General features: G+C 37.3%; 1 protein-coding gene across 3 annotated transcripts in view; it reads right to left on the reverse strand.

The window, feature by feature from the left end:
* Positions 1–16,686, reverse strand: part of CDIN1 (CDAN1 interacting nuclease 1) — a 131,870-nt gene extending 115,184 nt beyond the window's left edge. For all 3 annotated transcript variants that reach the window (XM_040068558.1, XM_040068560.2, XM_058421194.1), the window contains exon 1: positions 16,434–16,686. In XM_040068558.1, coding sequence (XP_039924492.1) covers positions 16,434–16,534 — 101 coding nt within the window. In that variant the 5' untranslated portion in view covers positions 16,535–16,686. The remainder of the gene's footprint in view (positions 1–16,433) is intronic.
* Between the last annotated feature and the right edge of the window lie 6,825 nt (positions 16,687–23,511).

Consider the following 23,511-nt stretch of genomic DNA (forward strand, 5'->3'; position numbering starts at 1 on the left):
GATGAATAAAAGTGGAAGCCAAGGAAGAACAAACATTAGTTCTCTGTTAAAATAAGCTGAAGATGACCTCAGCATGCATCAAGTAGTATGGCATGACTCAGTGACACTTCTTAAATTTTTGTGACTTATCGAAAACATAATAAAAATACACATTGCTGTCTTATTATTAAGTCCATAAAGACTAAAGAAAAAAAAAAAATCCATGGGAAAGGAGTTAAATAAACTTCACTAGAATTCATTGAAATTTGACTGATAACATCCTTCAGGCAGCTTTCAAAAATGCCTCATACAAAATATCCAAACCTATCTTCTCATATTTTGAAGTTTTAATATATTACAGTAAAGCAGCAAAGGCCACGGAGCCGCCTTCTCTTTCAGATTAATTTTAATTTGTCCTTCACATTTAAATATCAGGTCTTTATATGTTAACTAATTTCTAAGTGTGGCAAACTAACAGAAATAGGACTTCAGAAAATAGTGCAAATTGAGAGAGAACAAAATATTCTCAACTGGAACATTTACACGCCTGCACGTTAGCAAGTAACTAACTTACACATATACATTATACATGACATATCTTAGAGCGTATATTCTTATAAAAGAGATCTCTACCTTTAACTAAATGTTATCAATAAGAGCATGTTGAGATCAAGCTTCTAGTTTTTTAGAAATCAAAAGATTTAGAGTGAACCAGGGAGCTAACACATAAATTATAAGTTTGGGGTAGATATCCCTTATTTTCAAACTTATCCTTCTAAGAATAAGTAAAAGATCCGTCAACTTTTATTTAAAAGTAATTTCTCCCTCCTCATGACAGTAAAATTTTAAGGCCAAAAGTGGAAAAAATGGAATGAATGCAATTTTTATCACAGGAGATATGCAAATATTTTTGTCTCTCTGTACCACCAAAGTATTTTGTTAATGCACCTCTTTCCACTAAACCAACTGCAAAGAAATATTTAACTTAAAAGTTGTAGCTGTTCATATGTAATCTGTTACCTGGATTAAAAAAAAAAAAAAAAAAAAAAGGCAGAAGGCCTCTCTATCCACCTAATCACCATATCAATGACACATGCCACAACAGAGTAGCACTAGTTTATTTGATTGATCATGGTAGATAAACTCCAAATAACAGAGAAATTAACAAATGCTTGACATTTGCTCAACATCCATTATTCTGACACTGCTTTCAGGATTTCAAAGCCTGGGAGTATGCTTAATCAACATTCATATTCCCTAGTGAGCTACAGGCACCATATTGCGCCCCGCCTTAGTACTGATGAAAACTGCATATTGGCCATTTCCAAAATGTTCTGGGACTCCACACAGGGCCCCTTCACTCCCTTGTTCCTGTTCTGCAGTTTTCTTTTAAACACTTCCAAGACAAAAGCATCTGCCAGTTTTTCTCTCTAGGGATGTATGCAAAATGAACTTAACAGTTTTAAGGCAAGAGAAACCCTCACATCTAAATTCATTCATAGGACAGAAAAGGGCCTAAGAGGCCTCTCTAGGGACAAAACCCTGCTGAAATTTTCCCCGACAACAGTGGGAGCTTTATAAAATCTAAGTCCAGACAATTTCCAATTCAAATGCCCAGCATAGCATGACCTTTGTCAGATCTATGAGCCCTAGATGCACCCACTATTTTTTTATTCTAACCAGCACAGACATTAGACAGGGCACTACTGCTAAGCAGGAGGTTGACTATTTGCATGCTCTTCTATTGTGAAAATGTAACAGTGACAGCACTGTGTCGAATTCTTTTCCCCCTAGAACTTTAACTCCATAGGAGAGGCATAGCTGACAGATGACTCTCCCAACATCTGTGTTATGTACACTGCACAGCTGAGGAACCTTGGATCACTGTCACGGCTTCTCAGAGATGACCTACACCTTTCTTATATCTATCTACACATGACCAAAAAAGTAAAATAAAAATCTGAAAATGCCTTTTCTTAAATGAAAAGTAAATATGGCAAGAAAGATTAACATAATTTAATCATTAAGCTGTTCACATAGCAGCTCACCATATGTTGTATAAATGTCCTATACAAAATAATTTATCAGACCTGACATGTTGCACATCATATTGTATTATTTAATATGCTTACTAAAATTTCATGGATCAAGCGCCACTTCTGAAAGCATACAGAAAGCCCTAGAAAATATTTCTTCATCTTCCGTGATTTATTTTGATTGCCTTTTACAGCTACATGATAAAGTAGAACTTGCAAAATTATGAGGTTAGGGTTTACAGAGCTATTGCTTCATATACTATAATATAACAATTGGCTTCATGTCTATATAACATTTTACTTGCATTTAATATTCAGAAGCACATTAAACTAAGCACGCTGCTTTCCACTGCATATTTTAATAATTTCAAGTGGTTACATCAGTAAACATCCTGATCCACTAATGCACAGTTCTACTGAGAGAGACATCATTGAAATAGAAACTAAAGAGATAAGAATCACAAAATAAACTAACACAAACAAGAATTTTTTGATACATGCTGACCTCCCTAAATCTGTCTACTTAAAAATATATTCATTTCTACACAGTAGTTGAAACATTTGAATATTACCTTTAAATTACTGTGATTTAAAATGTTAGAATGACAGGCATCTATTGCAGAAAAATGGATAAAATTCTCTATCCAGAAACCTTGAAACCACAAAAAATAACAATGAGTAAGAATGATAATCTGTCACTGTCGAGGTCTGTGTCTAAATAGTAAATTAAAATCAAAAGTTTAAGTAGGAAGCTTGTGAATAATAGTTGTTGGGCAACCAATGGAATTTGTTCAGAAAAAAAATACTCAGCACTTAGATGACATATCAAGCAGACAGATATGGCTAGGAAAATATTTAGACAGAAACTATGCATTTATTCTATAAAGGACCATTTTCCTTTCTTTCTCAGACCACTGATGTCAAAGGAACACAACACAAATGAGACAAAAAATGAAGCCCAACTCACACTTTTTGGTCAACAATTATATTCTTCTGTTTCTATTAACAGGATAAATGAAAACATATTCCTGTGCTAGATCACTCATTGCAATAACGTCATTGAACTCTATTTGGACTGGAACTTGTTTGTCTTATTGGAATACCTGTCAACTGGTTAAAGCAGATCATCCTTTTTAAGTTCTCTAAGAACCAGAGATCTAGCTTTCAAGTTTTTTTCTCTTTTTGTATTTTGTGTACCCCATGAAAATGCACTTGTCTAGGAGTATATATTGCTCAGCTCTGTTGAAAACTGAAGGATAGCTACATTTACAACGTGGATTTTATATAAATGCCGTAAATGGCTAATGTTCAATAGCCATTTCATACACAGGAACATACACACTCACTCTGTGCCTATTAGTTACTGTACTCTCCACAAATTGTAGTCTCCAAATAAGTCTGCATTCCACAAAAGAGATGCAATAAAGGACAGGATGTTACCAGTATCAACAGAGGATCGATAAGAAGTCCTGCCATCTCCCATCCAACCACAAGTAGAAACAGATACATGATGTTTTTGTTGTTGTCTGTATCCTCAATTAACAACAGGGAACTCCAAAAGACCCTTTATAGTAACTCAGTGACACGAGTATTACCTCCATTCTGGTCACAGTTTCTATATTGCCTTTGAAAGGGTTTCAGACAGGCTGCGCTGCATAGGAGAATACTTTTGCTATCACATGGATCTTGTTCAAAGGAGTATTTGATAACATTTTGCTTTCTGTAAAAGAAGAATGTGTGCAATCCTAGGACATTTTTATTCAGTGTTGAAGTTTCTGGAGTTATATGGGAAATTAGGCCATCAAATGCCTCCAAGACTTTGAATGCCTAAATACAGATATGCAAATTGAGGACAATTACTCAAATTATAAAGTCCTGATCAGCACTACATCCTGATCTGAAGCCTTTTTCCACATCTGGACAGCAACACTTAACATTATATTCAGATGGAAAGGATAAAGCAAGATAGTGAAGTTCAAAAACTCTCCGGCTCCGGTTCAAAGCAAAGAGACACTATGAATCAGGCTACTGGGTATCCTGGTGTGTGCAATGGAAGGGATAATATCTTCTACTCATCTCTATCATTACTCAAAATGTTATGGACACAAGAATTTTAAAAAAGGTGTAGCAAAATTAAAAAAATATGTAAAAATGCTTTAATTGGTTACAAACAGAAGTTTTTATCCTAAATCGTTCACAAACTGTAATGTTCTCATGACAGGCACGCGTTCCTGTTTGGCTTAAGACTTTTGACAAGAAATTAATTTACTTTGAATTCTTCATTTGAAGTCCATGGACAACAAGGACTTCATGAGATACAAGCTGAAAACTAATGACAGAGCATGCCTAGGGTAGTTTGAAATGTACCTATATGGTACAAATCACTCAAACAAAAACATGAACAAGGCTTTTAACCATCACCTGATCAGAAGAATGCAGAGCATCATCTTCCCATTCCTCTTTCAATGCTGTTGGTTTTTCTTGGTAACAATATACTCTATCAGGCTTGTCTTAGATGACAATTTTACTAGGATCAGTTCCTGTACTGTATTTTCTTACAGAAATTAACCCTTAGCATTATTTCTCTCAGCTTAGAGTGTAATTCAAGCTTCTGAAACTTTCACATTGCAAATAGAGATGTTGCTTTCACCATGAACTTAAAGGAAAGAACAGTTAAAAAAATTACTCTCATAGAAGCATATATGCTGCTTTAAAAGTGATGCAATAAGCCATAAGGGGCATATATCAGCACCAAAATGGTTGTAGTCATTAATTTAAGTAATAAGTCATAGGTCCTGCCAATAATGACAGCAAACGGATGCTAACAAGAAAATGTATTATTTAATATGTTGTGCGTTATAAAAATATAAGCACTTAGTACACTTCTCAAATTTTTATAAAAATATGCATTTAAGACATATGCTTTGACACATTCAAGAATCAAATTTATATCTCTCACTCAGGACTTGCTTTCTCTTCTGTGAACACAGAATGGATTCCTGAGATAGAAAAAGCTCAAGAAGTCAACGTCTCAAATAGATGTTTGCAACAAAATCAAGTTGTCTTGCTGTCTTGAAGAAAATGTCGTAAGTATTAAATCTCATTAGAAAATGAAAATCAACTTATTTGCTTTTATGTAAACAGAAGTTTTCCCTGAAATCTGGAAGAAAAATCAAATAACTAAAGGCTTCTCTCTATGTATGGACAGCAAAAGATCTTATTATTCGCCACGAAGTTAAAAAATATTTCTCTACAATCCTTACACACAGAATGTCAATACTGCCTAACTCTCAGTGAGTCTGCTAAGTTATAAAAATAGCAGTTTTATTTTCCATTTTGTCTTATTATATGTTTCTTATATCAGTTTATATGATACCATGTAACACTACAATTATTTTTACCAAAAACATCACTTGCAAAAGTGCCAAAACCAAACCAAAATCTATGCTAGCAAGCGAAAACTTGATCTATTCCACTCTTTCCATTCAGCCACCCTCCTCTCTGGACCCTGAATGCCAGACAGAAGGATGATCTGATTCTGGTACTAACACATGAGAGTGTAAGAAATGCAATTCTGCCTTTTGGCAAGCTCTGCCACACTAAACAGAACCACTGTGCAAACACCTTTCTCAGCCCTGCATCTCTGCTGCTGTACAGCTTGCTGCATAAGGTCCCTCTGCAGGAGGGTCAATTGTTTCTAAGATCATCACTGCTTTTTCTAAACATTTTTGTTTTGCTTTAAGGAAAGTATTCGGATAATAACACCCCTGTTTCATTCTGTTTTTCAATGAACTCCTCTTGTTATCAGCACAGTTCCTTACTTGGAAGTGCTTCGCTCAATGCTTTAAAACACTTGAGAAAGCAGTGATCAGAGTATGGAAACTAAATTTTCTTCATTAAATCTACTGAAGCAGATATTAAAAATGCATTTAATATACTGGGGATGGCTGGTGGGCATCACTGACTGTGACAGGCCAGTTACTGATGAGCTGCTGTCAGACGGCCTTCTCAGCAGGAATCTGTGTCTAAGGCTGCTGAAGGACAGCAATATCTTCCCTTGTGTGTAAGCTCTATTCATCTCCCAAGTATTTACTAAATCACAGACCTCTGCACACAAACCCAGTGTTTCAGCGCATGCTAACAAATGATGGATGGCCTAGTCAATTCGTTATGTCCTGAAAGCGTGATTTCCTGCCATTCCAATCATCAAACCTCTAGAGCCTTCAGAGCTGATCAGTCCTGGAGAATATATTTTGCAGGCTCTATTAAAGGAGTAGAGGTTCTTTCCATTAGTCTCAAACTTTTTTTTTTCCCCCCCTGGCTGATTTAAAGAGAACTCTCTCCTTCCAACAGCACCACTGCTAGCACTCTTGTATGTGTAAAGTATTCAGCAAATGTACCTTTGGTACATCAGTGAAATAGCACTCCTGGAGCCAGTCAAAAAGATTTTGTTCATGACTCCTATAAAAGCAACAATATATTCTTTAAATTCATCTATATGTCTTTATTATGTAATCTAGACAGCCCCCAAAGCATTTTGTAACTTAGCTTTTTTTATCAAATATCTTCTACAGCAATGGAGTGCTCAAAAGGACCTGCTTCCTTTATATTTGCCTAGTGAAACGTATCAGAACTCTTAATTGTATACCTCTTAAAAGCATAAGACACTTATGAATAAACTTCCAATGTTCAAAAGACAGGCTAGCTGTCAAAGAAACAAAGCTTGTAGATTTCATCCTTTTCATAGCAAGGCAGTATCGTGAACAGTCTTTCTTCTAGGGACTAGAGGAGAAATTTTATTTACCTATTCAGTGATCTATAGGAGCAGAATATACATACCTCACCCCTCTTATTCTGAAACACTGAGCTTCAATTAATCGTAGTCCACAGCTGCTGACGAGTTAGCTGTCAACAGTACCATAAGTTTTTAAAGGTGGTATAACAGATATGAGTAAAGTGAAGGTAAACGAGCACTTGGTTACTCTGAAGAGCGAAGACCTTGGATTTCGTTGCTTGCTGGGTGTGATCCAGACATAGCCAGTACAAACTAATCCACACTGCCCTACCGTTCACCTCAACCTTGACCTGGAGATTAAACTCACTTTTATTGCACACAAAGGTCATCTGTGTTAGGTCAAAATTCAAAGTCCCTTGTCAGCTAAGGTTGATATATTCCAACCTTTCCTACTCTAATGCATCAAATTTTTCATGGTGAGGTCATATGCAGCAGACAGTGTATTCAGCAATTTATTGTGCCATTGTAATGTAGCCCAGAATATGATTGTCCAAAAAACAACACATGAATAAAATATTTTCCATTCTGATGTAGCAAATTCCCGACGCTCATAAAAGTCGAGCCTAGATTTGCTTGCAGGCTTCAGAAGGATGATACATTATGGGGCTGTTTCTAAAATACAATCAAGAATTACCATTTCTATCACAATATTCCTTAAAAATAAGCAACATGAATATAATGGTATCCTAAAATCCACAAGTCAATTAAAAAGCACATAGGGTCAGTGTTAAAACTTCCACTTCATCCTTCCTTAACAATCACCATAATCTCACCCTTAAATCTACAGACATCTGTTGGTCTGTCGGATGACACCAAGCTTGCTTTAGAATGAAATACTCAGAGAAAGCCTATGCCACAAGACATATATTCCTATCCTACTCGTGGTTATCACATCCATGGAATTTAAGAAGTGTCAGAAAGTACAACGAAATTAAACCTCAAAAAGCAACACAGTAATGTATATGGTGACCATGACAACTCTCCCAGCTTTGACATATGAAAGGGTTCTCTTGTTTTTTCTTTTCCTTTCCCTTTTCTAATCTTCCTCTGCTCTTTTTGTGTTTTCTTTTCTCTATTTTTTCTTAATTTTATTTCTTTTTCTCTTGCATTTCATCTCTTTTCCCTCTTGTCCATATTTTTCTCTTTTCTTCCTGTTGTTTTCTCTTTCCTCTGTATTTTTTCTGCTTCTTTTTTTTCTCTCCTGTTCTCTTTTTATTCCTTTTCTTCTGAATTAAACAAGAGCACTTAACACGCAGCTCCAACAGATTCCGAATGCATTTTCAAATTATAGGGAACTCATTTCCACATCTGCTTTAAAAGACCTCCTCCAATCATTGTATTTCACCATCAAATCTTCAAAGGATATAGGATTGGCTTCTAAGTGGTTTGTATAAATTCCTCAAGGCCAAAAAAGGTTTCCCTTTACTCAGCCAAAATGAATTTCACAAGTGGAGTAAGTCCTGTTCTGTGCAATTTTTTTTTTTTTTTTTAAATGAAAAGAACTGTACTCCCATATGGTAGCACTTCACAAATTAGAAGGGGAAAACATTAAGAGAGAAGAAACATTTATCAGTACTCAAGAATTCAGAAAATAAAATAATTTTCCTTGTGTATTTCAAACAAAATTTCAAGACTAATGTTTAAAAGAGGCTTGTATTTTGCTAGAATGGAAAACATGTGTGGGAGTGCATGTAAGGAAGAAGATGGTTACACCTCTAAAAAATGGGACACATAACTGTGATGGACTTCCTTCAAAATTAACTTTCATGCTGACACAAGCATATATTACACCTACTTTTCGGTTAATAGGTAACATGCAAACAAATCAAAAAACCCCCCTTCTATCTCTCCAAACAAAAGCACACATGTCCTGAAAGTCTAGTATTTCCATGTGCCAGTGGAAGTTTTCTGCTAAATCCTGTCTGTTGGTGTTGGGAGAGCCACAAACGTGAGCAAAACTATATTTTCCATTCCACTCTGAAACCTCCCACTGCTATCAATACCTAACTTTTAAGTCAGTATCCTCTGTTTAATTTAATGAATAATAAAGGAGATAAAGTTTTTCTGTTCTGAGTTATACACTAATACTGTTGATTTCTTTCACACAATACTTCATATTCCAGGAGAGGATTGGTATCCTTCCTATTTTGGGTCATGGCACTAGCAAACAGTTTGTTAGCAAGTCATACCAAATAAAACCAGTTACAAGTTCTTTAATGCTTGTTCATTGATATTTAAGTGAAAAGTGAAACCGCCCACTGGTTCAGCCTATCAAAGCTGTGACATAGTAGATTTTCTACCAAGGGTTCAAATAACAAGAACATCTTCTCGAAGGGAATATTATCAGTTGTTCACATAACTACTTTGGACAGTAATTTTTATTTTATTTTAGGATTATTTAAAACATGCTACATTTTATGATGGTTCACTTCTTGAAACCCAGACATTGCTAATTCTCTTTTCAATTAATGAACCAAGACCTCTTACTCATCTCTTATTATCAATCTGTTTACCTGTGAGGTTTACTGCAGCTTCAAGTACATAACATTTTAAATTATATTAGGTTTTTGCTATATAGACAAAAACAAACTCCGTGTCAAACTTTGTTTACTCTGAAGTCTAATATAAAAGAAGAAGAAAGTATAAAACTTCAAAAATTCTACTGTTTAATCGATACTCTCGTTATATCCTCCGGAATATTTAAATACAATACAGTGGTACAAAGCATTTGCAACACGATGAGATCATTTATGTAGTCAGAGCACGAATTTATGTCATTGTTAAATACTGAGAATATAGAAAAAGGAAGTTTAAAATGTGCATTTAAACTTTTTTTTTTTCCCCAGAATAAGTTTCTAGCACTTGTAGGCATAAAGGTAACTTTCTAAATAAGATTTGCTAGTATTTGCAGTTATGAAAAATAGCCTAGTTCTTCTGCTTTTCAAAATAATTAATCAACTATTCAGAAGAGCAGGGAGAGCAGAAGTTACAAGAATAATGTTGGGTTTGCTATGACAAGAACCTTTCTAGGGAGAAGAGAGTGCAACTGAAGTGTCACACAGCAGCAGGCTGCCTGCTCATAAATACAACCTGTCTGATAATCCTGGGCCTGAGTTCAGAGCCTCGAACTCTGCAAGCCATGGAGGCAGCTATCCGCCCTCTGCTCACGATCCTCACTGCCAGTCTGCCTTCCTGGGGTAACAGCAGCTCCAAAGAGTATTAGAGCAAGGCATGTAGAATTATCCTTCCGCCTTGACTCCATCTGCAGGCTCCAGACACCAGAATGCAGAATTGGAAAGAAAAAAAGAAAAAGGAGGGATGAAAGAGAAGAGCAATTCCACCCTCCTGCTTCTCACCACAACCATCATGGGCTCATCAGTACTGCTTGACAATCTAAGCAACTGCACGAAAGCAGAATAAAGTTATTCACAAAGAAGCAATATATTGCCTTGTAAATAAAACTGGCGTCAAGAGGAAAATGAGAGGCCTATCCACACCCAACTCTAAAAAACAAAACCAGAGGCAACAATGACACTGAAAAAGAGGAAGAAAAAAGATTCCTCAGTCTTAAGCTGCTGGTTGAAGAAATAACATTCATTCCACACATTTAAAGTTCTTTAGGGCTTTTGATACAATATGAATCACCACAGAGAAAGTGATAAAAATGAGCAAATTATAAACAGATTATTTTTTCCAACTTACATTGTAACATTAGTGTGTAGATACTTTTTTTTTTAAATTAAAATCTTGCTGAGATGCTTTCCAGGCCCGGTGTCATTGATTAAAGCTATCAATAATTTGGAGAAAGAACAACACAATTAGTGAAAATGTGTGGAAAACTGAAGTGATACTAAGTAATGAAGAGCAGAGATGATCAATGTAGAGGAATGTGCACGCCTTGATATGCTGTAGGAGCAAAGTGTGTGCATTGCAATAATCAAATATTAAGTTACAGACATTAAAATCAAATAGCCATACTCAAGTATATCAATATGAATCTGTGCATCACATTTTCCTCTTGCTTACTGGGGGGGGGGGGGGGGGTGCGGAAAAAGGTAAGAAAAAACCTTAAAAAGTACTTCTCGTCCATTTATGCCAGGTTCCCTTACTTTTCCCCTGTGAAAAAAGCCCCTCTTGATCACAAAAAAGGAAGTTTTCACATCGGGGACACAAACAGGATGGTACATTTTTTAACAGATGCACAAAACTGATGAAGTGCACACAGAAGCTGATAAAAGTAAGCTGATAAAAGCAGCTGAAGGCTGAAACCCTAGCACTTTGAAAATCTCTATAACACAGTCTGCACTTAAATAGTCTCAGAAATGAATGCTTCTTTTAAAGGAATACAAGTGAAAGTACCTAAAGGAAAGTTGGGCTGGAGACACCAAGTTTGTTTAACAACTTGAAAAAAAGAAGACTACACAAATTGTGCCATGGAAAAATATAGCACTCCTCAATGGATTGAAACACATTTCACAATAGTTCAGTGCAAGAACTTGAAAAGCGTCGGTTTTGGAATCATTAAAAGATGCTCAAAGCTACTGAGAAAACTTGAACCAGAAGAAAGTTTCTGGAATCTCCAATTCAAGCACAACCTGGTGTGAAAAACTCAAACACTCAGAACAGAACCAAGACAGAAAAAACCCTCCTATTTAAAAAACAAAACAAAACAGTATCATAATTAATTGGTCACCAAAACTTACATCCTTAGAAAGCCTGGTAGAGAGACCAGGGGAAGACTGTCATGGGTAACCCAAAATGTTACTGTATTCCATATTTATCCATGCCCAAAGATTATTATGGGCTCTTTGAAGATCCAACACATCCAGAACTGGAACCACAGGGCAGAGGGGGAATTGCCACAGTCCCTTTTTAAGTTGGAGCTGGGAAGTGGGGAACAAACTCTGCTGGCAGCATTTGCTGAAAGCGGAGGTTCCACTTTGGAGGGGTTACTTTGGGTGGGTGGTTGCAGTTTTTTTGTGGGCTTGCAATAGTAGCCACTTGGAAAAACTGCATTACACAGTCAAAAACTGTTTTGGACTGAACTTTGCAAAGCCAGCTAGTTGCTGGGGCTTGGTCACCTCGCATCAGGGCTGACAGACCAGTTTTTCCCCCACAACACACCCACACTTTGGAGACATCAGCACCAACATCATCAGAGTCTGGCGGGCAGTGGTGCTGACCCCACATGCGCCAGCACTTCTCACCAGCTGCTAGAACTGCTCCATAAGCTCCTGCCTTCCCAAGGGTTTGCCCCCATGATTGCCTGCACAGATGCCATCTCGGCGGCAGGGTCTGACACCATTTTCCTTTCTCTCCCTACAGTGGTCACCCTTAGCCATCTTGGGAAGGGTACTTCTGCCGTTTTGGGTCTCTGTCTGCTCTGGGGGAATTTGTGATATTTAGCAATTTTCTATCTAGTGGTTATTTACTGCGATGTTTGCCTTCTACAGTTTCACTTGTTAGTAAACTGTTCTTTTTTTCACTTATATCTACTCGCATTTTGTTTCTCCTTACTGGTGGAAAGGCATTGGTGAAAAAAAAGAGAGGAGAACTCATTTAAGAGTGTTCCCCTTTAAACTGCCTGAAACCAAGACAGAGATTCGGTCAAGAAAATGATAATATTCAATCAGAATTGGATACAAAGAAGAACAGGAAAATATGTACAAGGTACATATTTGAGAAGGGTCTACTCAAAAGTCAATTATGTTCTACTGATAAGAAGCTTTAGAAAGAGTTACTGAGAGAAACAATGTATTATGCCATAGACGAAAGAACTGAAACAACTAAAACAGTAAACGGTTAAACTGAAGTACTACAATATCAGTTTGGGTATGAATTTAACTTTCAGAAGTTGGACTTTTCAGGACAAGTTAAAATAGTTTTTGAAAAAAGATAGAATTTTAAAGGTCTAACTTACATCTTGTCACTATAAATAGGTAGTGCTAAGGTGATTTGTATCTACAAGATTCTACTTGCAAGCAGCTCTAACTATCATTTAAGAGAGAAATATGCACTGAAAAGAAAGATTTTAACTGTCTCAAAATATTTCTTGCAATGGCCTAAAATCAGTCTACAGTGATTCATTCAATTTAGACATTAGCTCTCATCATGAAAAAGAGTATCTCAGAAGAACACGAGTCCATAGCTGAAGGGAAAGCTGAAAAATATAAAACAGAAGTAACCAAGAAAACCACAAATTATTAGCAAATAGAGAAATTCAGGTGAGAAACTAAGCAGAAAAGGTGGTTCACTTCAAAAGAAAAGCCCAACACTGAATATACAGAATTATCAGTCCAGTGGAGTATGTGTGAAAAAGATCAAAGGAACTACGGATCAGTGATCTGATATTGGCAGAGATTTATTGCGCTTAGTGCTCAAAATCACATTTTGATAATTCTCAGGTTATCCAAATACCCTGCTGTTAAATGGAAACATGTTAGGAGACAACTGCTAAGGATGTAACAAATACCTTAAGAATAAAGAAATGAATAATATGTTGGTAATTGCCAGGCATGAAATACAAAGCACAGCATTAACAGAAAAAGAGCAGCAATTCAAACAGAAACCCAAGTTTTTGCTAAATAACTGGATTTTAAGCAAAGTAAACTAAACCCATGTTGTATGAAAAGTCACAGGGTTGTAAAATACAAGAATTTCCAATGCTTGTATTAAAATACTTATAAACAGTATGAGAAGCAGTTTAATTTTGACTTTTTGACATTATTAAGTCACATGACAATACTCATTTGAAGTAATAATCTCACCTGCTGAAGTAGCTGAATAACAGTAAAGCCCAAACTATCCTGTTAAAAAATGATTTAGATTCACAGGTCAGGTTGGCAGCTACCACCCAGCAAACCTGCACAGGGGGCAACTGTTTACAGAAATTACAACTTATTCTTAGGGAGAAACTGCAGAACAAAAGTAGGCCCTTTCACAAAGCATGAAAGAGATCTTATACAAATGAGGAGCATAAAATGTGAGGCTTGAGGAAATACAACACCTGAGAGAGGAAGCAAGAGATTAAGACAGTATTAGAAAAAAACTGGGTAGATTAATGCAGAAATCCAAAGACTCTCAAGATCTATGAGGCAGTAGGAACCAGAAATATTTGAAAACTGTCAATTTATGTATTGCATTACCAGTGGAATACCAATCCTTCCCAGGGAGAGATTGAAAGTGCAAGGTGAAAGCAGCTATTATGGATGTTAGTACTTTCCAGTTTGAATCAGCAACTGTTACCATATAATAATGAGAAACTGGCTATGGACACCTTCATCACAGCGCAGGTTCCATGACAGATTCTGGAATATTTTTTTAAAATACTGAATTAGAAAGTTCAGGTGGGTGGGGGGCTGTAGTTGATTCTGGTTTTCAAAAAGGAAAAAAAAAAAAAAAAAAATCCAGCCAGAAAGTCCAGTGAGACCCTTCTTGTTCTAGAAGAGAATGACAAAATTTCTACATTTTAAGAAAAACTTACTTACTCCACAGTTATCAAACACAGCACTAAAAATGCCTCCCCTTTAAGTTGACATACAAGTTTACAAATCCCTGCAGCTTGCAGCTGGCCTCTTTTACAAGATAATTGTTATAGAGAACGCCTGTTTTCAACATCTTATATATCTATTGCAATGTATCTATTGAATATACGTATCTATTTCAATACACCTTCCGTACTTCTAAGGAAAGCAGTGGCCTTAGAATGTACTGTTTATCTTTTGCATCTGACCTGCTATAAGAAATAAGCAAAAAGACAAAGAAATACCACATTTTCAGAAGGGTGTGCAGACCTCCGCAAAATATACTTAGGACAGGCATTTTTCTAAAAGCTATCAATTCATTGCTCATATAGAAGATTTTAGCCTTCTATCACGGGCAAACAAAATTCAGGAGAGATCTACAAGCAAAATTCAGAGGAAGCCATTCTCATGTCATAATGTGAATAACAAGATAAGAGTATAGCCACTTAACTATGGAAGCAACTACTACAGCTAACCTTTGCTTTTCAGTGTTCATTACACTTGAGGCAGCTCCTTTAGGAAAAAAAAAAAATTAAATCTTTTCCTAAATAACCCTATACTGTTAGCTGCTCATAGTTTGTCAGGAGTCATCAAGTTCTGAAACAGAGGGCTCAATGAATCTTTTGCAGCACCAAGTGAGTGGAGTGGGAAATAAAACCGATCAGAAAAGCCCAGTCTTTTTTGGACAAATTTGATTACAAACACTCATGTGCCTATGTATCTGTCTTGGAAGCAGGTTCCTAAAAATAGCGACTGACCTGGAAAACCAACCCAAATTCTAATCTTCTTTCAAGACAACTGGGGAGCAGAAAAAGAGAACATGTGCACGTATATGTATGCATGCACACACAAATAGACACCCTCTCCTAATTTCATTAGCACTGAAGTGATAAAGCCAAATCTAAGCTCCTTAGACACAAGTTGTTATGGTAAGTGCTTTTCCAAGTTGCAGAAGTACCGTGAGAGGTGAGCTGGGTTCCCAAAATGCAACTCGACGCACTTCCTGAACCAACCACAATGCCTTATTATAACTTCTCTGTAACAGGGCAATTCTCTCACACTTTCCTAAAAAGGAAAGGATTTCACTGGACAGTTTAAAAGCCCAAGTTAATGTTGGCTCTTCATCCACTTACTGTATGTTACACACAGCGTCAGTTTCTTCCGCCACACTTGTGGTTAAAACCAGCAAGGTTCATTCAGGAAGCATGTGAATGATTTTCTGTTTTGCTAATTTCTCTCTCTCTCACCAAAGCAGATACAGTATCTAACCCCTACATTTTTCTGTATTATTTCTGGTGATTTTAGAAACAGAACCACTCTTTTCCCCACAAAACCTAATTTGATTTCCTGTCCAATTCAGCAATAGCAATCCTCACCCCAAATTTGAAAAGAAGGTGAAATAACTTGCAATGTTTCTTAAAACTCTGTTGTAGTTGGTAGTAAGTAAATTTCAGCAATGAAGATTGGTGCATGGAGCACATCCTGTCATGGATACCTTTTCATCCTAGCCCACGGTCACTTGCAAAAGTCTTTGAGAATTCTGAACACAGCTCAGGCAAGGAAGCACATGAATGGCCATCCGTAAGAACACGTTTTTCATGTTTCAACTGGAATGCAGCAGCAAGCAGAGAATTATGGATCCATAAACTCCCTTCTTCCCAAGAAACAGGGGCAATGATATTGGAGGATGGATTTCACACTTGGCCTCAGTCACAGAGGTTCGGCCTGAGCCGTAAGGCTTTATTCACATCAGAAGACCTACTTGGTGAGTAAGAGGCTCAATGAAGGGCCTCATCAGCTTTCACTTGGACGTGTGTTGGGGGCGCCGGGGGAAGCGTTCTTTATTTTGTGCCAACTCCTCAGGTCACGGAGGGTGGAGCAGTACTCTGCTCCCAGCGGCAGCTTCAGCGAGTTGTCGCTTGCCGTCGACGACTGTGTGCGTGTGCTGGTGATTTTGTACCGTGTGGGGCCTGAACTGGGGCACGGGGCGGAGCTGGCGCCGCGGTCCCCGCGGCCCCACGCCCGGCCGCAGCGAGCCCACAGGCCGCCGCCGGGGGCCGAGCCGCCGGGGCCCCGCGCCGGAGGGCGGGATGCACTTACCTAGGGAACTTCTCCTTCAGCTTCCTCAGGCTCTGCCGGGTGGGCTGCACGTGCCCCAGGAACTGGGCTATCTCATCGTACTGGGCTTTGCTCAGCTTCATGCCTCGCACCGCCGGGGCTGCGCGGAGCCGGCAGGAGAGGCGCGGGACGCGCCGAGCGGCGAGAGGCAGAAAGCCAGTGACGGCGGGGCGGAGAATCGCGGCAACCCCGGGGCACCCTTTGCTACCAGCCTAACGCCGAGGCAGCCACGAGCCGCCGCGGCCGCCGCTTCCCGCAGCTCCGCCCCACGTTCCGTCCAGGGCGGTGCGAGGAGGGCGGTGGGAGCGGCCATCCAGCGCCTCCCGCCTCTGCGCAGCCGCTCCGGCGGGCGGGAGGCCGCGGCTCCCGAGCGGCCCCGGCGCCCTGAGCGACGGGCGTTTTTGGCGGAGCGGGGCCCCGGCAGCCCCGCGCCTCGGGATGTGCTCTGTTTGGTGCCCCGCAAATCGCTTCTGCGAGCCCCCGTGGGCCGGCGAGGGCGGAAGGAGCTGGCGGGGCGGCCCCAGTCCGGGACAGAGGGGCCCGAGGCGCTGGTGTCTGTCGTGTGCCGGAGCGCCTGCGCTGGAGCGCGCTGCCAGCGCTGTGTGTAACGGCGGAACTGTGTCGTGCTCTAGGCCCTTTTCACAAGGGACGCGGAAATGTCTGTTTCTTGCAGCTTAAAGGGAAAATAAAAGCTCGAGGAGTAGAGCTGTGGTTGCGCACAGGGCCGGCAGCCTTTTACATGCACAGAGTAAAAGATGCTTGGTAAATTTTAGGAGAAAGCCGTCCAGGTTTGTGCTTGGATTTCTTTCAAAGTTTGTTAAGACTCAGACAAGTAATGTTATTGAATACCATTTAAATATCAGTGTTCATAAATAAATAAATAAAGTGTTGATTTCTGTGCTGGGTGTTTTTAGTAACTATTATAACTTCAAAGATAGGTACACTCTCCTATAAACAACATAAAAAGACTACTGGTTATGAAGATAATTGACCGTGCAGGTGACCAAAAAATAGAAGTATCCCCATTGACTTTGATTTAATTGTATCCATGAGCTACATGCAGGTGTCCTAGCCCTGACGTTTCAGGAGCTTAAAAACTATGGATTGAGAACTGAAATTTGTATAGATTTTAGGTTCTGTTCCCTTGCTTTCTCTCTTGAAAGCTTTAGGATCACATTTTGAGGTTTTTCAGCATCTTTGCTGGAAACTTTACAGTTTATTGCAAGAGTGCAAAATCTAGAACTTCAATGGAGAGCAAATTGCATGGGTATATCAGCAGGGTCAGTCATTTCAGTTTGTGACAGAATACTCAAAGAACCCTCTTATCTCTTGATCTCCTGTGAATTTTAGAGAGTTTTGTTTGGAACCAGAAGCCTTCCTAAAATCAGCTGTTTCTGATACTATGGCCTAAACATAAGTGTTTGAAACTCTTTCATTACTCCCCAGTAAAAAGAAATGTAATGAACACAAGCCAAATTACAGTCTATCCCTCGTGCTGAGACCAAAAAATAATATGGGAAATTGAAAAAAAGAGCATTCTTTTAACAAGGAGTATTATTTAATGTGAAGATACTTCAGTTTCTTCAGCTCTGTTGAAGAGCAGAGTAGGAGATATGTATGTTTGGGAGGGAAGATGGTGTTCTTTCAATCTGATATCCACTTTAAAGACCCATAAGGATATAATTTTCTTGAAATACAGAAAAGTTAATTTTCCCCAGTCTTTCCAAAGATGATAATTATGGCTTTTTCTTTAGAAATAAATTCAAAAGAAAATAATTAAATGGTCTTTCACTGCCATTACTACTGCTTCTTTAGAAACAATCAATAGTGCTTCTTTAAATACAAACAAACAAACAACATTTTTCTGTCTTTGTTGTGACATAATTTCCAATGAAGGTGTTTTTAAATACCTTAATGCTGCTATTTATAACTTCTATCTCTGGTCATTTTACTTTTTCACTAGTATATGTTTTGATTTTTTTTTTTTTAGTAAGTCAAATGGCACTTCAGTCGACAATGCACAGAACAATAGGTTTTCTAACCTATTGTTAGAAATAGGTTCTAAATGGTTTGCAATATGAAGTTATCAGTCTATGGACCAAACTACAAACATCTCATTTACATATTAGGTACACATTGGATATATTTTGTAGTCTCTCCTACTGGATCAAGGTTTTGTAGATTTCAAAATAGTTTTTTTAAAAAAGTAGATTACTTTCTAACATGAAGATTCACTGAATCCAAGAGGCGCTAGTACCATACTGTCATAGGTAACAGCCCTCAGATGTGAACTGCTGCAGGAAAGCATTTTGCATGGTGCAGTGCAGAACATAGATGAGAAGTTCTGTGTGCAAAGTATAAACCACTTTGCCTAAGTTAGTTAATACAGAACTTTTCAAATGAAACATTCAAAAATCCAGTGAGAAAAAAAAGAGAGGTTCCTAGCAGAAAGTCCATTAAATACTTTTTTCCATGAATCAAACTGCCTTTCCAGTTTTACTATATCAAATAAACATCAGACCACCTGTAATTAAGTTGTGGACATCTATATTGTAAGATGATGTAGATGTTGGAAGTTTGCATAAATCCAATAAGCAGCTGGATGAAATATGTAATTTGGAGTGGAAGAAAAATAAAAGGCAGGAAAAACTTAAATTTACATTTGGCTTGAGGAGACTGAGAGATGCAAATGGTTAGATGATGGAGGAATGTTCTCAGGAAGTAGTTATTGTGTGCTTGCTTTGTTCTTAGATGTTTCCATGGTATCTGCATGAGGCAGCTGCTCCTTATTTTTGCCTTGAGGTTGGTTTCCAGTTTGTCTATTATATAAGAAAGTATCCTTCTGAGAGGAAAGTAAAGAGAAAAAAAATATGGGAAAAAGGAAACAGTTGGGGGAAAGAAACAAGTTGGGGGTAAACAAAAAGGACATTTAACCTATTGGAGGAAAATAAGGACAGGGAGACAGAGCAAAACACTTGGAAGAGGACTTCCAGTAATCACCATCCTTCCTTCCAGGTAGTCTTGGGCACAGTTTGGTGTAGGACAGTAAGTAATGGACCTTTGTTCCATTGTTTGTTTTGTTTTGTTTTAGTAGTGTGTGATGTTAGTATATGTCTCATTACTTTTAAGAAGATGATTGCATAGCGTGATTTACAGCTAAGTTCAGAGTTAAAATACCATTGTTCTCCACAGAGCTTAAAACGACTATGTTTTGAGAATAGATAATTGGAGTATGATATTAACGAGGAGTCAATTCCTACAGAAAGTGCAAATTTTGGGTTGGTTTTTATGGCCTTTTGTGTGAGCTGTCATTTTACTTTATCACCCTGTTTCCTCAGAGACAAATTCTTTGGTCCATGTTGTTTTTTGTAACAAAATTAACAAAAAAACTGCTAGCACTCATATATATTTTTCAATCTATTGATTGTAGATGCTAATGTTGGGAGTTATGCTAAAACTAGAGTCTCATCTGCCACTGATTGGGATGCTAGTTAGAATTGTCTAATGCTTTAATCCCACTTCATTCAGTTTGGTGCATGTACTTCTAGAAGTGTTTTTCAGTCGTTTAATCTATTTAATTTGATTTATTTTATTGTGGAATTCAGTTCTTCTTATTTGACTTTCTTCATTGAAGGAAAAACTTGATCATGCTTCCACTTAACTTGGTCTAATAAACACCTCCACAGGATACCGTTGTTACCTCATAAAAAGGGAGAACCCTCAATTTATGTTCTAATTTATATCCATTGGTTTTAATGTACTCTCTGAAAGTGCTTGTATGGTGAAACAAACCACGATATCTTCAGTATGTATTAAACAAATGGAAAAGGAACAGTTGGCCTATGCATCACTGTTAAACATTAACTGTTTTGCCATTTCACAAGATGGTAAGTCACTCTTAAGGTTTTTTCCTCTCTAAAAGCGTACATAGAATTGTTTGATACCACAATGTAAAGAGTGTGACATCAATAGAAGCAATAGAATGATTATACATAGTAGAATATCAATTAAAAAGGGCATTGTTTTCCTTCTGTGTCTACAGATTTGTTCCTCATAATTACAGAAGTAATTGAAGCAAATTAATCTAGTTTTCTGTACTATTATTATATCAGATATATGATCTATAAAATACTTATTTGCTTGTTGAAGTACTTTAAAAAAGGGAAAAGAAAAAGTGCACTGCTACAGTATATTGAGAATGTTATTTTATACTTATGGGGCCTGATCTATGGGCCAGAGAAAGTCTATGAATTTTAATGCACTTGGACCCTTCTATGGTTCTTAGCTGCATGTTTATGTATTTTCTGTAGCAAGATGTAAAAGACTGTTGAACATGATTAATTAGTTAAAAATCAATTTTTGTAACTGAGATGGCAACATGCCCAAAGTGTTCTTCCTCTACCACTTGACTTTCCTGTAGTTTCACATGATGAAACTTCTGGAGCTTGGATTTGCCCTTTTAAGGTGTCTGTAGTCAGATAAAGAAACATATATGAAAATACCTATCTGTTTTCAAATGCAATTATTTAAAGTTATTATTAAAGTTTTAATTATTTAAAGTATTTTTCCATCTTTTATATATATATATACACACACACGCACACGCACACATATATATAGTATGATACTGCATTTACTACTGTATACTGCTTTTTCCCCAAGGGATTTCAGTTTCTTTCACTCTATGGAAAAATCCCCTGTAGTCATATGATGAATTAGATTCTTTTCTGAAAGACTCCTGCCTTATTTGTTGCAGAATTTGGAATACTTATCATGTGAATGATGCAGGAACTGTAGAAAGAAAATTTAAGTGTAAAGATAATTGGACTGCTACTCAATGAATATGGATTCTGTCCTTGCCTCTATGGACTTTTTATGTAAGCTTAGAAGTAATTTGATGGAACTTTATTTTTTTTTTTTTTTTTTTTTTTTTTTTTTTTTTTTTTTTTTTTTTTTTTTTGACACAATATGCATGCTATTCTGTTCCAGCCATCTAATTTAATTACATTGGTACCATAAGCTGTTGGCTAAAGAGATCATCCCAATTGGCTCTGGCCAGTTTCAGAGTAATGCCTGTGCTACTGCTGATTGTGTGCATACATGGTCAGACCAATCAGCTGATCCAGTTGAAAACTTAACATGCAAGAAAAACACCTAAAACTTATTTTTCATCTAAGTCAGCTGAGGATCCACTCACTGAACAGCCTTGAAAATATAAGTGCTAACACATGTGGGGGGAAATAGGGATGCAAGGCTACCTCTTTCAACTGATGGTAGCAGAGCCTTGAGAGATTAACCTCACAAATTAGACCTCTAAATTAGGTGCCAGTCTTTAAGCAGTATGATTATCCTGCATATGTTCTGCTAAGAGTTTACATCTGAGAGCGTCATTGCACTAAATGCTAAGCGCTATCAATGGAGCTGCATTTAATGAAGGTTGAACCTTGATCATACAGAGTAATGCGCACAGTACATCATGTCCTGGGTGTATTCTACTGGAGAGCCCAAATCAGTGAACAGTTTTGGGCTAAATCTTTCAAGTCTGAGTTCTCTCATACACGTATATACAAATTAAAAATACATACACACATGTACAGAAGTATACAAAAAAATACATGACAGAAGAGAATATGTTTTGAAAATACATACACTAGTATATCTTTTCTTGCTTGTGCTTATTCAATAAGATGCTATGGTAATGCTTAATATGTCTGACATGGACAATTGGGAGTAAAGAATAAGTGAGGCCAAATCTTGAATTTAAGAGTTAAGAATAAGTACAGAAGAGGCACACAATTTTCTATGTAAGTAAGGCAAAGGAGTAGAACATTAGAAATTAGGAGCTGTTTTGCATTGCAGGTAAAGAGTAGGACTTAAATGAGGTTGTACATCAAAATGCATGATATAATGTACAAGTTTCACCGTTTTTTACATAGTGGTGTTATGATGTATAAATAAATCAAAATTAACGCAGTTATTAATACAACTGGTGAAATTATGAGTATACTTACATTGCATTATGGTTTTTTGCTGATTAGCAAAATTTTATAATTTTGTGGTATATTTCTGAAGCATTGTTATGAGACAGCAATGCTCTGCTGAATTGCCTCACTTATTTTTAACTTCACAGAAACATAGTACTTCAGAATAACTAAGTAACCTGTCTATATCTCTTCTTACAGCCAGAAGAATATCAAATAGAAAATAAGTACAAGGCTAAAACTAGCTCCAGTATTGTGCTTTGTTGCTTTCTATCAAAATCTCTGAAAGAGGAACAAATTCTGCCTAAGAATGAATTGTGAAAGAGAGAACAGATTCCCGTAAACTCTCTGATTTATCCAGTGCCTAAGAACTGCAATATAAACTTAAATTTGTAGAATTGTGTGCTGTTGTGTTAATTTGTTCATTTTTTCTGCCTCCCTCCTTTCACACCCACCCAAAGAAAATAGGAGGAAAGCTATGGCTTGCAGTGGGTGAACGATACTGGTTGATTTCAGTAGGAGCCATGTCTGATTAGCCAACCTGAAAATTAGGACCTTATTATAAGTAGTCTGGAACTCTTAGGCACATAACAGTTCTTTGGAAACTTTGAGTTATTTTAGATCAGATAAGCTTCGAGGAGGGACACAGAAGTAGAATAAAGTGATCTTTTTCTTTCCCCCAGCAGTGAAAAATTTGTTGTCACCTTATGCTTATGGAATTATATTAAATCGCTGAGGTTTCTTTAACTTTCTTAAAAAATGTGTAATGCTTTATTATGCATTATTCAAAAATTCTTACCTCTCCTTACATTCTAATATTTTCACTGTTATAGAATTGGAATATTCTTTGAATGCATTATTGCAAAACCAGGAAAAAGTTGAATGCTACTGACTTCAAGATCACATAATCAACCTGATCAGGTATGCAATAGTATGAAATATAACTGCGCTGTATCATACCAAAATATTTCTAATTTGTTATTGTAAATTCCCCTAGTGAGTTTTTTATAGTCTCCATTGACAATATGTTCCAGTATTTTATTCCACTTGAACTTGGAAAGCTTCTTTCTAGTATTTAA

The sequence above is a fragment of the Hirundo rustica genome, chromosome 6 (assembly GCF_015227805.2).
Source record: "Hirundo rustica isolate bHirRus1 chromosome 6, bHirRus1.pri.v3, whole genome shotgun sequence".
NCBI lineage: Eukaryota > Metazoa > Chordata > Aves > Passeriformes > Hirundinidae > Hirundo > Hirundo rustica.